The 15,630-nt window shown below is 48.2% G+C and overlaps 1 protein-coding gene across 1 annotated transcript; it reads left to right on the plus strand.

Annotated features, from left to right (window-relative positions):
- The first annotated feature begins 3,038 nt into the window (after window positions 1–3,038).
- On the plus strand, window positions 3,039–6,208 carry LOC119462478 (myb/SANT-like DNA-binding domain-containing protein 3). Its single transcript, XM_037723823.1, has 4 exons — window positions 3,039–3,306; window positions 3,798–4,016; window positions 4,406–4,611; window positions 5,960–6,208. Exons 1-4 carry the CDS (start codon window positions 3,039–3,041, stop codon window positions 6,206–6,208), a joined length of 942 nt encoding a protein of 313 aa, XP_037579751.1.
- The last annotated feature ends 9,422 nt before the right edge of the window (window positions 6,209–15,630 follow it).

The following is a 15,630-nucleotide window of genomic DNA, read 5'->3' on the forward strand; positions in this document are numbered from 1 at the left end:
ACTTCAGATCGCCCTTCTCGAAAAGCGTCACGTGCAATTATCGCAGCTAAAAAGAGCAACCTTTGGTGCGATGCATGCGCTACTGAGGCAGGAATGTTTATTCAGAATACGTCGTATCCACAGCTTAGAAACATTCTTCTCAATTTGCAAGTTCTCTCTAATTGCGCTCGTAACAAAGGCTTTAAGCAATCTGAGCACGCCACGAATAACGATCCTAAGCATAACTCCGTTCTTTCACACAATTGCACACACGTGGATTGAATTCAGACTACGTGTTCCGACTCACTTTCTCGTGCCAAGAAACGATTTTCTCGCAAACATGCTGCGCAGCATTCCAAATTGCTGTTTCTTACATAATGTGAATCAATCCACGAACATCATGCGCGAAGTGAAGAACACAAAAAAGCTCTCTGCGCCGAGCAGCACAATGCGAGAAATGTCAACTTACGGCTGAAGTCACAAATACATAGGTAATTTTCAAAGTAATGAAGGGGAAAAGGAACGTAATGAAGGCCTTCTTACCAAGCAGCAGCCAAGCAGACAGACGTTCTGGCAGACGAACAGAGCAAAGACCACGCAGACGTTATCGCACATCTTTTGTAGGGTCGCCTTGCGTGATCACACCATGGCCGATATCTTGTAGCGATGCGTTATGCTTTATTCTATATACTAGTCTTAACATCCACCGCTCACGACCGGCTGATCCCGTTGATAACGTCGACGTCTACAGCCGCATAGACAAGTAGACGTATAGCGCACTATAGAAAAGTAACTACAGTAGATAACAAGTACATGCGCTCCCTTGGAGACAGGGAGTGTTGTATTGCCCTCCAGCGGGCGGCATGAAGGTGCGTAGCTCGGCTGCTTTTAGGTTGGAGTGGCCACTCTTGTAATCCGTATGTTAATCTATGCTTAAACGGCGAAGCGGTGGCAGCGGCTGCGCTTCCTCGAACCGGAAAGAACGAGCAGACGGTGCATACCAGAATACCTCGCTCTTTTACGGGTAACCTATCCAGCGCAAGAATTTTCTTCCAGCCGTCGACAGTCTTACGGTGCTCCGCGTTCATTGCGCAGAAGTCAAGAAAGCATGACGTCATGAAAAAAAATTACTCCATCTCCCGCTAAAGGGAACCATATGTAGATGCGAAGCAGCGGGGAGATGGTTAGCTTGAGCGGGAGATGGTTTCGCGGCAGCGGCCCGAGCGCTCATCACGGCGCTGCACAGGAGAGAGAATGAAGTGCGGGCGCTCCGTCATTTTCATACCGCGGAACTACCCTGGCGCCCCCAGCGGAGTATGCAGCTGTCGCACCACCTGTCCTGCGCGCCGCTCCCGATTCCTAGAGGAGAGAAAAGGAGGAGCGTAGCAGAGGAGAGAGAGGGGGAGGGGACGCGGCGCATGCGCTGTGGGGGTGTGGCATGTGGGCGCCGCTCCGTACAGTAGAGGATTCCTAGAGGAGAGAAAGGGGGAGCGTAGGAGAGGAGAGAGGGGGGAGGGGACGCGCATGCGCTGTGGGGGTGTGGGACGCCGCAGGAGGGACAAAGCCCCCGCCATAAGCTGCTTCGCATCTAAAAACCGGCTACAGTGGCCCGGTATCGCGATGTGAACAATGTGAAGCGCACACGACGCAAAACGCGGTCAATAAAACGCGTCGTATCAGCAAGATCAGCGTTTATGTCACTCGAATTGCGCTGTCTTGGGTGCTCTTCCGACGACGCATATTCAATCACTTAATTCAGTGTGTTTCGCCTAAGCTACTACATTTGCGTGTAATTAGCGGTGTAAGTGCGTATCATATTCATTGTACTGAAGGACTGAACTAATTTTACATCAAAGCCATGGTGCTTCCAGCATGCGGCTGAGAACTAACAATTTTTATTTATGTGTGACTACCATACTTGCATTCAGCCACAGTGCACGTATCAGCAAATTCTCATGCTTCGACTCTGCCAAACATGCGGCTTCAGATGTTTTAATTATCGGAAAGAAACGTGGAGAAGAACTTTTCAAGAAAGTGGTCAGGCAACGAGACACAATCTCTCCAGTGATATTCACTGCATGCTTGGAAGTATGGAAGCTATTGAACTGAGAGAAACCAGGCGCGACGATCGAAGGCGAATACCTCAACAACCTTCAGCTTTCGAACAATTTTGCTCTGTTCAGCAACACTGGCATTAATTGTAACAATTGATTGAGGACCCTAAACAAAGAAGTGTATGAGTAGGCTAAAGAATAACCTGCAGAAGATGCAGAAGACAAAACTGTCAATTGAACCAGACGTGTACAGGAGTGAGTTTACTAGGTCAATTACCAACAAGTTAATGATCATGAGACGGATATTTACGGAAGAATGAAAATGGATCACGGAACACACTGCCGGCATTAGGAAATCGTGACCTGGAGCTCACCACTGTCGTTAAAAAGAAAACTACATTCATTCCATTCTTCAACTACTATCATATGGGGCAGAAACATGCAGGTTAACAGTACAGCTTGAAAATAAATTAAGGGCTGCTCAAACCAGCGATCGAACGAAAAATTTTAGGTCTAACGCTAAGGCCCGTATTCACAAACGAAACTTAAGTGGAGGCACAGTAAGTGTGAGGAAAGTACAAGTATGAGGAAAGTTGCGGGAAAGTGATTCGTAAACGGCACTTAAGTATTACTTTCCGAAGTGACACTTTTCGGTACAAGTATGTCGCATGGTGTCGAGGCTACGCAAATAATTGGCGTGTACGATGTATTTCATTTGCAAAATAATAACTGTTGCACCAAAATAATGGGAAAGAAATGTTGTAGCGTTCGAATGAACACTGTGCTGGGTAAATGAAACCAATATTTACATTTTCAGTGCTTTGTTTGAACTCGTCTGGCCACAATGGCCTACAGTCACCCGGTCATACCCGGGCCTCCTGTCGCCTCTCTCGCCGTCCCAATAGTTATGTTGCGTTTGTTACGTGCGGTGTATTGCAGTGTTTCTGTGCCTCTGACATTAAGCGCTTCATTACGGTGTATGTGTGCAATCTGTTTGACGCGACCATGGAGAAAAAGAAAAACTTCTCTGAAGAAGAACGCGCCGTGTTGCTGGAACTGCTCTCACGCCACCGCAGCGTCGTGGAAAACAAGAGGACTGACGCGGCGTCCGTGAGTCGGAAACGACAGGCCTGGGAAAAAATCGAGGACGAATTTAACTGCCGCCCCAACGTGACGCCGCGCAAATGGATCCAACTGAAGAAATGCTGGGAGAACTTGAAAGACAAGTGGAGAAGAACAAACGCTGAAGACATGCGGGAGCGGTTTGCTACAGGTAAGCGTTGCTTTGGCTGAAATTGCGATATTACTGGCGACATATCCTGCATGTGTGCATTTTACAGAGCACACACATTTAACTAGATAACCTGAACCACGGCCGGACTTGAGAGACGCGCTCGCATGCCTTCTCTTTAGCTAATAAGAAGGAACGCCAGCGCGTTAATAAAAAGGAACGCCAGCGCGTCTCTTTCCGGCCGTGCATGAAGTCGCCTTAAAGGGCAGCAGAGTTGGCGAGCCGTACTTTTGTCACAGCGTCTGCTATCGGGATTGCGTTTTTGTTACATTTGTGCTGCGTGCAGTGAAGAGCCGAAATCGCGGCATTTATTCCGCGGAGTAGTAGACGCATCGCTGCGTTTACACATTTGTTTCGTGTGTTTTGTGCGTTCGTTCAATGGTCACTCTGCATGCTGGGCTTTAAAAAAAAAACTTTATGAGCCTCATTCTATATGTAATATGCACCCGCTTCTTTTCTTTTTGTAATGCCAGGTGGCGGAACACCACCACCAAGCCAGATGACCGACGAGCTGCAGCGCGTTGGAGACATCGCGTCACACATGGCTGTTCGGCTGCCCAATCCCTGTGACAGTGACCGCAGCCGGCATAATGTTGTGCCAGGGGGATCGCAGCCTTCCAAATCGCAGTGCACACCTGCTGTCGCTGCACTGCTGTCAGAGACTCAAGACAGGCCTCTGGAACAGTTCGCTGGTATGGCTTAATCATATTTTTTTCATTGCCCATGTTTTCGGTCTGTTACGTTCAATTTTTTGTAACAAAAACGCTCTTCATTTATTACGTTGGAGCTATCACGTACACATTTCAGTGTCCAGTATTTCAGTCATTTTCCCAATGGTGTGTTTGTCAGGCCTCGGTGCTTTCATACTGTACTGGCTGATGTCGGCAGGAACAAACGTTGAAAATATAACACAGGTTGCAGTGCGTTGCATTTATAAAAATAAAATTGTTACAAAGGGCACTTCAGGCACTACACAGCTGCAGAGTGCACATGTACAGCAAGATGTTCACAACAGGGCGACACTTTTGGTGTAGCTATGCAGAATCACTTAGCAGTGTGCTCATTTGAACTGTTTCTGCAGGTTGTCAAGACATGTACGACGAATCAACAGACCTCTGGTCATGGGACGACAACAGTAGCACGATGGAAGATGCTTCAACAAATACTGCACGCCCCCATGGCCAAGTACAAGACACTTCAGACAGCCAACCACGCAATGGCGGTGGTGCAAAACCATCAGAGGCTGCAGCTGTACCATCTGCAGCAAGTTACAGTGCCGCTGCAGCGGCAAGTTCTAGCGCCGCTGTGCCAGCTGGCACGAAACGCGCTTCAACCTGCAGCAGCCAGAGGCAAACGGCGGTCTCAATTGAATTGGGTGCCCGCCTAGATGCCATCAAAGAGGACCGTGATCAAAAGAAAAAGGAGCATTTATTGAGGCTGAAATTCATGCGCATCGAACACAAGCAGAAGAAAGCACAGCACAGTGAAAAACTGGAGCTTTTTCAATTAAAAATAGCTAATCAGAAAGCAAAGGCAGAAATGGTTAAACTCCAACTCGACATAATGAAAAAACAGTACGAATAAAGTCATGTCTCTGTTATTTTGTGTCATTTCGTTTAAGCGAAATACTGTGTGACTATGCGCTCCCTCATCCTGAAACCGCTTGCTGTGTCTGGCACAGGAGGCATTGCTGGTGGTCTTGGTGGATCAGGTGACGTAGGAGCCGGCGAAGCGCTGTCATGATTTTCCTGGCTTTGTGGTGGAGGTGGGATTGGTTCTCTTAGGAGGTGGCCGAAGTTATGGAGTGCGGCACAAGCTGTGATGACGATGGGAACTGATGTTGTTTTTATCTGAAGCGTCATGTCGAGGCATGGGAACCTTCGCTTCCACACTCCAAACGTCCTCTCCACACTGCAGCGAGTCCGCGAGAGGGACTTGTTGTACCTAAAGAAAGCATTTTTGTTCAGTTTACGCATTTTTTGTATACCCAATAGCATTCCTCTAACTTGACTTCACCTGTGCTGAGGGTTGTCTTCCGTCCTTCTGTCCCTAAATGGGGTCATGAGGTAGGACCTGCAGGGATACCACTTGTCGCCTAGTAGGATGCCAGGCACAGTCCCTCTTTCATATTGTACTCTGGCCCAACTGTTGTCGAATATCCGGCTGTCGTGAGCCGAACCGGGCCAGCTGGCCACCAAATCAAAAAATTGAAGCTGAGGCCCTGTGATCGCCTGCAAAACAAGACATTTTTTTTCACTGTGGAGCAGCCCAGAATGCTCCTGAAGTAATACAACTTATGTTGTGCATACAGCGTCACACTGCTAGTTGTGGAAACATGATAATAAATCGGGTATTCGCATATTCGGTATTTATGTCAATGGCAGTGCAGTATACATACCTGGACATTGATTGAGAAGTAGCCCTTTCGATTCCGGAACACCTCCGCGTCTTCTCCGCCGGGATTTTTCATGCGCACATGAGAACAGTCTATACACCCGCTTACACCAGGGAAACGCGCCATGGCATAAAATTCCTCCATTATCACGGCCGCTTCAGTGGCGTTGGGCAATTTCACAAGCTGCGAGAACAATGTGTCAGCTATCATTCTTGATATGCGTGTGTTGATGCGTGACAGGCTTGCTTGAGACACATTAACAAGGTCCCCGGTAACAACTTGAAAGGTTCCGGCGCCGTAGAATCGCAGCGCGATGAGGAGCTGGAGCAGTGGCGGAACAGGGTGACCGCGTTCGTGGTCCTTTGGGCGCAGCGGCAGCATTTCCAACAGCCGCATCACCACTCGCTTGGAAAAGCGGTACCGGCACAGGAATTCCGCGTCGTTATAGGCCTCTATTGGATTCTGCCGATCCCTGAGAACGGGGCGTAACGGCGGCGCATAACGATATGCTTCATCCTGTGCAACTTCTTCTACACGACCAGCAAAATCGGTGAACTCGGCGAGACTGCCATAGTAGCCCTTAAGGTAGCCAGCAGCTGTACTTTACTTTCAGGTAGTTAAGTGCCGATTTAAGTATACCTTAAGTACAAGATTGCTCTCTGAAACGCGTTAAGGGCCGATCGCTTACTTAAGTCATAAGTAAAGTATAAGTTTCGTTTGTGAATACGGGCCTAAGAGAGATGAAGCGAGCAGTGTGGATCATACAGCAAACGAGTGAAGTGGTAGTTGAAATAAACAGGAAAAATTGGAGCTGGGATGGCCGCGTAATTGGAACGGCCGGAAGCGTTGAGGGTGAGCAAGCGCTGTTGAGAACGGCAGAAAATTGTGCGGGGTAATGAAATAATAAATTTGCAGGCATAACTTGGAATCAGCTAGCACCAGTCAGGGGTAATTAGCGAGCGCCGCGTGAGGCCCTTGTCTTGCAGTGAAGATAAAAATACGCTGATGACGTTCTACATCTTCCTAAATTCCTGCGGAATTTTAACGAACTGTTGCTCTTGTGCCGCAGTTCGCTTCGTACTGCGAAGCCGCATTCGCATGTTTAAAGAACGGCGTCGGGCGCCGCATGGATACCACCGCTCCGGCCGTGGCCTCGAACTATATGTGCAGTGACTGCTCCGAACCAAGTGCGTCAGTGTTGCAAGATCAACGGCGTCAACCGATCTGATCCGAAACCAGGTAGAATGTTGAATCTCTATGCGCTTCGTGTACGTTGCTGTGCAGTATTCTGACGTGCACCTCAACGCGTGTGTTCTTATGAGGCTGGTAAACTTGTGGAAACGTTGGTTCCAAACATTATGGTGAAGTTAACTTAATCGCCCTAACTTCTATGAGGTGCCACTTGTCCTATGACAGACAGCGTAGTAGGAGGCTCCAGGCTCTGACGTCACCAACCTGTCATTTATTCAGGTGTTAAATATTAGAGGAAGAGGGCGATGACGGGGACTAGCGCGCTGAGCGCAAGTGGCTCGCTCGGGATCTCGCGCGACTGGACTGATTCGAACGGCCAGTATTGACGCGTTGCTACTGTCCCTCGGGCAATAAACTTCCCCTTTCCCGCCCTTCTACTGCAAAGACTCGTTTGCTTTGTATTTTCTGGTGCCGATAAACCCGGGACTCTGCGATCCAAGCGACTCGACCCAAAAAGGACTTCGCCGGCAACGAAGATGGAGCGGATCAAGGGCAAGCGAGCGACCCAACGACCTTTGCACACACGTCTTCGAAACGAGGCAAGCCAACTTATGAATCGAGTCAGTTTAGCGCTCGGGCGCTTCGAGTGCGGCATGACAGATTGAAGAACTGCAACAACGGACTACGGGGACTCAACAAACAGATGGAGGGTTACTTTACGGACGAGCAAGCATCCGAAGACTACATCTCGGTCGCCGATTATGAAGACAACGCGTTAGCCACGCAGTCCCTTCTCTGTCACCACATCGAACGGCTTCAGTCTCACACGACCGCGGATCGAGGCCTACCGACACTTAACGGCGCCTCAGCTTCAGGTACGATCTCAGGACATCGTGGCCCCAGTGATACCTCAAGACCGGTTAGCGGCGCTTCTCCACTTCCGAAGCTCGACTTGGTTCACTTCAATGGGACAGTGCAACCCTTATGGGACATGTTCAAGCTGCGTTCCACGAAAATGCCAGTTTAACGAACATCGACCGCTTGCACTACTTGAAACCCTTTTGGCTGGACCAGCCGCCAAAGCGATACAGAGAATTCAAGTGACGGGGGCATATATGGAAATACCATCGAAGTTCTAACCAACCGCTGCGACAACGTGAGGATCATCGAGCAGAAGTACTTGGAGAATCTTCGAATGCTGAGACCAGTGAGGTTTTCTATTGACATGACCGCTATGAGGAATCTCCTGGTTACCGTACATATTAACGGGAAAGGTCTTAAGGCTCTTGGACGATCGGAGCTTTCATCATCATACCGTATTGGTGTAGCAGCGCACTGACAAGGACAAAGTGGACAATACGGTATGATGAGTAATCACCAACTAGCCCAACTTTCCACATTACGGAGCTTTCATACGCTGCGATGCTCGTCAAGATTCTAACGAAAGTGATCCCCAATGACATCGTGGTGGACACTACAAGCGACAGAGCTTACTACAAAACCCGACGAGACCCAGTCGACAGAGACGGAGCTGCGTCAGCTATTGGATTATCTACGACTGTAGGTCGAAGCCCGTGAAAAAAGTGGTCACCAGGAGTACTGCGTACGCGACACGCACGATGGAAGGCGTGACAGGAAGCCCTGAGCCACGCCTACCGCCTCTGTTTTCCAGCAAGGCGAAAGGTACTTGTTTTTCTGCCTTTAACCCACACACGTTACGGAAATGTGCACTTATACACTAAGCCTGCTTGAGAAAGAGAGCCTTCTGGCCAAGTCAGGCAGATGTTCCAAGTGCACGATATCAGGCCACCGATGGAAAGATTGCTGACGCAACAACCGTTGCGCTACCTGTAAAGGCAAGTGCGCAACAGCTGTTGTGACCCCAACTACGCTAGCACGCAGAAACCGAGTGAACGGCAAACCCTGACCTTACATGCTGCCGCACAGGCACCTACAAGAAATTTGCTTGAAAATGACGTATTACGGCAGACGTTCCGAGTATGGGCTCTAAGTGACTGCAGCTCTTGCTATATGAGAGGGGTCCTGGACAACGGGAGCCAGAGAACGTTTGTCAGAGAAGATATATCCAGAAAACTAAGCCTGCCAACACTGAAGAAGTTGATGTCGAAATGAAAGCGTTGGGTGGTTCAAGCTGTGCGCCAAAAGAGCAGCTCAACTTGGTTAGTGGTTAAGGTGAGTTCGATGAGCCAATTTGACAGCTCCAAGCACGAAATCGAGGCTTTAGATGTTCCCTTTATCTGCGATCACTTGCTTGAACCTCCACCGTCACAGTCACTTGTGCTGAAGCTGGCTACTGAAAATAAGTTTATTGCTGACTTCGTATCGTTTCCTTGGCTGAAAACAGACGTCGGCATAAGCTTGCTCATTGGAGCCGACCAAATGTGCAAGCTCGTGCTAAACAATATTTGGTCGCACGAAGAAGTGACAGGACTAGGTGCGATCAACAATAAGCTTGGCTGGACATTTCAAGGACCTGTGCCATGCGACGGTCGCATTTTTAAAGAAGTCCGCGTGCACGTTTGTGTCATTCGCACGAGTTGCACAGAGACTGACGTGTCTGAAACCTTACAGCACTTCTGGGATCTAGACAGCCTAGGCATTTCTGACCTTTCTACCAACGAAGCGCATGGATGTGCAGTGGTCCGGCAACTCACAGAGAACATAGCACTCAAGAACGGGTGGTACGTGTTAGCACTACCGTGGAAGCCCGGCAACGCATACCGAGCAGACAATCGAAGTGTTGCGGCTCGATGCCTTCACGGTTTATTGCGGCGATTTGGTAGTAACGAGGAGCTTCTTCAGCAGTACGACAAGGTAGTCAGGCAGTATGACCCGGATGATCACGCTGAAAGAGTCAACGGAAAAGACGCGGCAGAGAGATGTTACTACATGCCGCACCATGCCGTTATCAGGGAATCACCCTTGACGACACGGGTGAGGGTGGTCTTCGATGCCTCGTCACACACACATGGAGCAGCGTCTCTGAACAAATTATTAGAAAAAGGACCCAAGATCAACAACAACATGGTTAAACTGCCTGTGTATTTCAGACTACACAAGATTGGAATTGGTGCAGATGTACAAAAGGCGTTTCTTCAAATCGGTGTTCAAGAGCCTGATCGCGACGCCTTGTGGTTTTTATGGTTTGACAGCCCGCCAATGTCAAGTGAACGTGTGCCGTAAATGATGGAGTATATGATGACACGAGTGCCATTTGGAACTACAGCAAGTCCATTCCTCTTAACAGCGACGCTACAGTATCATTTCAAGCACGTCGATCCTGCGTCTAAATCAACTGCCATGCAACTTGCTGATAATTTCTGCGTTGACGATCTTGTCACAGGAGTTTCTTCTTCAAAAGAAGCTTTCTCTCTTTATAAAGAAGCTAATCTCATCCTGAGCAAAGCGGGCATGAAGCTAAAAAATGGTCCACCAATGATGATGGGCTAAGAAAATACATAACTGATGGATTCGACTCTGTCTCAGCAATGCTCCTACATAAGTCCTTGGTTTGTTATGGGACACAGCTGGGGCTGGCAAACTTATTCTAAACATTAAATCTCTGTTGCAGCTTCTCGAAAAAAAATAATGTCACCAAGAGATGTGTCCTTCAGACCACCGCACGGATTTTCGATCCATTAGGGTGGCTATCACGGCTCGTCGTTAGGATGAAAGTCCTCTTTAATGATTGTGGGAGCACGGCACAGCGTGGGAAGAAGTTCTGCCTGAGCAACTTAGGCACGAATGGGGAACTTGGTCCGATGAGCTGAAATGCTCTCCGGTGTTCTCACTTCCTAGGTGAGAGCTGAAGTTATTATTGGACAAGCCTACAAGCTTCCAGGTTCCCGTATTTTCTGATGCCAGTTCTATTGCTTATGGTGCCATAACTTATCTAAGGATTGAAGATCACTTCGGTAACGTGGATGTTGAGCTTCTATTTTCGAAGTGTAGAGTAGCTCCAATCAAACGGATCACGTTACCACGTTTGGAATTCATAGCAGCGATTCTGTCTTCGGGAGTCAAAAAGTTCTTGCGTGAAGCTCTAAAGTCGAGGCACTGGAAAATAGAAGAGCACCTGTGGACGGACTCAGCTGTAGCGCTTTGTTAGATACAAAGCTCGGCAACCAAGTGGAAGCAATTCGTTAATAACCGAGTTAACGAGATACGTCAAGTAAACGGATCCATACCAGTGGCATCACTCTCCGGGAACACAAAACCCGGCTTATCTGCTGACGCGTTGACTTTCGCTTCCAAACCTTCGTCATAGCCAGCTGTGGTGGAAAGGACCCAACTGGCTTCTACGTGAGGCAAATAGTTGGCCAACGAAATCTGACGTTCCAGATTCTGGACCGGAAGACGAACAAGTTGCTTCCGAGTTACAAGCAAACGTTCTTGTACTGGTGAGCGTGATAAGAGTATCACTCGTCAGTGCCGAAAGATTTAGCTCTTGGTTGCGAATGGCAAGAGTGACAGCACGGGTAAAACGCTTCGTGGACAACTGTCGATAGCCAACGTCGCATACAGTAGGATCACGTACAGCTACTGAAGTTAAAGAAACTGAGAACATCTGGTTCAAGCAAATGCAAACAGGTACCTATGTGAAAGAGAGAGCCCAATTTGAAGTGGGACAAGACCTCAACAAGACGACGTCTATAAGAGACCTGCATCCCTTTATCGAAGAAAAGGGCGTCATGAGGATTATAGCTCGCCTTCAGAACGCCGATGTCACAAACAACAAAAATACGCTTGTGTTGCTGCCGTGCAACCAACTGGTCACGCGACTCGTTCTTTTGCAAGCACACATAACTGTGCTCCATGGCTGTGTCGGTGACACCTTACATGAACTTCACGCCTGGTTCTGGGTGCCCAGAGTGCGACAAGCAGTGAACAGAGTGCTTCGAAAATGTGTGATTTGTGCTCGGTTCCGACTCAAGGCTGCGAGTGCACCGGCAGACCCTCTTCCCAATGATTGTGTGTGCAATTCGCGCCCATTTGAGGTTACGGGAGTCGACTTGGCAGGACCACTTTTTGTGAAATACTGAAGGTAGCGTTAAAGTTTACATGGTGCTCTTTACGTGTGCAGCAGTTATAGCAATTCACCTTGAGCATGTGGTTGGACTTACTGCAAACGCTTTCCTCAGGTCCTTCAAAATTTTGTGGAAGACGTGGAACACTACGAATAGTATATTCGGACAACGCTGCTACGTTTAAGAAAGGTCCACGAGCTAGCTTCCACGCACCAGTTGTTGAGGAAAGACGAAGTCAGCCAATATTGCACTACCCACGGCATAACTTGAAAATTTATTGTTTTTTTTTTAATTTTAAAAGAAATATCTTTCAGCTCAGAATAACTACTCCGTGGGCTAATGTCCAAGAGCATTTTTTCTTCTTGCAATAGCTTACCAGTGTCGCCTACAATCACGCCTACAAATCTCTGAACCATCTTTTGGGGCTGAGTTCATAGCTCTACGTACCCTTGACAGGAATCCTATGCGAAGGGAGCGCGGGTTTCGTCATCGACTGGTGTTCGACGATATCGTCGACGACCACATATAGACGGTACCGGCAACCTAGGGAGCCGATATTGAGTAGAAGTAGTTTTAGGGGCAAAAAAACACGGAAATAATAACAGACACGGACTGGCGCCAGTCCGTGGGTTTTCTTCTGTCGGCCGTGTCTTTTTGCGCCTAAAACCATTTCTAGTCATGTACCAACAAGCCCGACAGGAGACGTTAATAAGCTGCTATTCACCCTATGCACGGCATTAGGGCCCCACCTGCAAGCCTGTGCAGCGCGATCACGTACAATACCGATGAACGTACGGGTGCTGGGCCCATTAACCTGAGGCCATATAAGCCATACATAATGGAGCTTTTACAGCGTAAGCTGTTATGGGCTCTTGACAATAGCCGTTTCGGTAGGCAATGGTGTCCGCCGCCGGTTTCCGTAGAAGTTATCGCCAGGAATGAGAAAAAAAAATACCCACTTCCCACCGGGATCGAACCCGGGCCCACTGTGCGAGAGTCCGCTACTCTAACACTGAGCCACGCCAGCGCTTGCTGGTTTGCTGCAGAAAAAACTCACCGCCCCTTCTATTCCGTGAATATGGTCGAACAGCGACGCTGTGTTAGTTACACCGATTGTTACGAGTGTTACATGTGCATGTGTTGCACCTGATGCAATTGCGTAAACAGAAGTAAACACAGATCCGTAACAGGAACCGATATTATAATGAAACGTTGCGAGGCGAGAAGAGGCAGCGACGACTTCCGACGCTGCTCGACGAGTCTCCAGTCTTCTGGTCGAAACCTGTCGAGCCACCACCAGAAGCATTGGCTGCAACCACGGACACCGCGCGCGTTTGGCGCGAACGCGGGGAGACGCGGATGGCGTGGGTAGCAGCTCAGCGCGTTGGCTCGTTGGTGCTCCTACATATTTGCGGTTCTCTCAGCGTTTTTTTTTTCTCGTGAGGTTTCTTTCTGTACTTCTTTTTCGCGTGCAAGTTGTGCGGCCCCTTTTTTGCGCGCCATTAATGAGAGCAAGCGACGAGCCCGTTCACAAGCCAACTCCGCTGACACTTGCGGTAGGCAGCCTCTTCCTCAGGAGTACGCACTACCCGTGGTCATCCCATGCGTTCGTTATCCCGAAGGGCACGCCACACAGAAAGAGCGTGTCTTATACCAATCGCTTGCCCTCGTCGCGCCCGGCGCGACCTCTTATTGGTCGCCTCCTCACCCAGCGCGCTTCTCCTCCTCTGCTGGTCACGTGACCTGCCATCCCCTGGCAAGTACAGCGCTCATCCTCTCCTGGTCACCTGACCTGCGTAACAGCTATGGCGGACGGCGAAGGGTCGTCTAAGGACAGCTCCGATTTTAAAAAGCCCTATAACGGCGTCCCCTGTGAGTAATTGACCTAGATAAACATATTCCTTTACAGACTCTAGAGGCTGACTGGCGATCCTGAATTCTTGTTCCCTTGCCAGGCTATTGAACATTATCTTTGTCTTCTGCATATTCATCTTCAACCCAATTCTTGCACTTTCTCGATGAAGGCCCTCAATCATTTGTTGTAATTCCTCTCCATTGTTGCTCAATAGGACAATGTCATCTGCAAACCGAAGGTTGCTGAGATATTCGCCATCGATCCTCACTCCTAATCCTTCCCAGTCTAAGAGCTTGAATACTTCTTCTAAGCATGCAGTGAATAGCATTCGGGAGATTGTGTCTCCTTGCCTGACCCCTTTCTTGATAGGCATCTTTCTACTTTTCTTGTGTAGAACCAAGGTAGCTGTGGAATCCTTGTAGATATTTGCCAAGATATTCACGTATGCCTCCTCCACTCCTTGATTACGCAATGCCTCTATGACTGCTGATATCTCTACTGAATCGAATGCCTTTTCATAATCTATGAAAACCATATAGAGAGGTTGATTGTACTCCGCAGATTTCTCGATTACCTGATTGATGGCATGGATATGGTCCATCGTAGAATATCCCTTCCTGAAGCCAGCCTGTTCTCTTGGTTGACTGAAGTCAAGTGTTGTCCTGATTCTATTGGAAATTATCTTGGTGAATATTTTATACAATACTGAAAGCAAGCTAATGGGTCTGTAATTCTTCAATTCTTTAACGTCTCCCTTCTTATGGATAAGTATAATGTTGGCGTTCTTCCAGCTCTCTGTTACACTTGAAGTTGTGAGGCATTGCGTATAAAGGGCCGCAAGCTTTTCAAGTATGATATCTCCTCCATCTTTGATTAAATCTACTGTTATTCCATCTTCTCGAGGCGCTTTTCCTCTGGTCATGTCTTTCAAGGCCCTTCTAACTTCATCGCTAGTTATAGAAGGAGCTTCTGTATCCGGTTCATCACTATTTCGAATGGAAGTAGCTTGGCTGTTTTAGCTACTGTACAGGTCAGTATAGAATTCTTCTGCTGCTTTTACTATGTCATCGAAATTGCTGATGATATTACCATGCTTATCTTTCAGTGCATACATCTTGCCTTGTCCTATGCCTAGTTTTCTTCTTACTGATTTCATGCTGCGTCCATATTTTACGGCTTCCTCAATTTTTCCCACGTTATAATTTCGAATATCTCTTACTTTCTTCTTGTTGATCAGTTTTGACAGTTCAGCGAATTCTATCTCATCTCTTGATCCCTGATCATGAGAACGAAATTTACAGAAGAATAAAATTGGGTTGGAGTGCATACGGCAGGCATTGCCAAATCCTGACTGGGAGCTTACCACTGTCGTTGAAAAGAAAAGTGTACAATCATTGCATTCTACCGGTGCTAACATACGGGGCAGAAACTTGGAGGTTAACAAAGAAGCTCGAGAACAAGTCAAGGACCGCACAAAGAGCAATGGAACGAAAAATCTTAGGAGTAACGTTAAGAGACAGGAAGAGAGCGGTGTGGATCAGAGAACAAACGGGGGTAGACGATATTCTAGTTGACATTAAGCGGAAGAAATGGAGCTGGGCAGGCCATGTAATGCCGTAGGATGGATAACCGGTGGACCATTAGGGTTACAGAATGGATACCAAGAGAAGGGAAGCGCAGTCGAGGACGGCAGAAAGTCAGGTGGGATGATGAGGTTACGGAAATTCGCAGGCGCAAGTTGGAATACGCAAGCGCAAGACAGGGTAATTCGAGATCGCAGGGAGAGGCCTTCGTCCTGCAGTGGACATAAATATAGG

This window comes from Dermacentor silvarum, chromosome 8 (assembly GCF_013339745.2).
Source record: "Dermacentor silvarum isolate Dsil-2018 chromosome 8, BIME_Dsil_1.4, whole genome shotgun sequence".
NCBI classification, from domain to species: domain Eukaryota; kingdom Metazoa; phylum Arthropoda; class Arachnida; order Ixodida; family Ixodidae; genus Dermacentor; species Dermacentor silvarum.

What these genes read in the sequence shown, in the direction of transcription:
- LOC119462478 (XM_037723823.1), top strand. Translation starts at nt 3,039, where the DNA reads ATGGAGAAAAAGAAAAACTTCTCTGAAGAAGAACGCGCCGTGTTGCTG. An exon ending in GCGGGAGCGGTTTGCTACAG is followed by an intron (nt 3,307 to 3,797) that starts GTAAGCGTTGCT and finishes TTGTAATGCCAG; the next exon opens with GTGGCGGAACACCACCACCA. An exon ending in GTTACAGTGCCGCTGCAGCG is followed by an intron (nt 4,612 to 5,959) that starts GCAAGTTCTAGC and finishes GATGCGTGACAG; the next exon opens with GCTTGCTTGAGACACATTAA.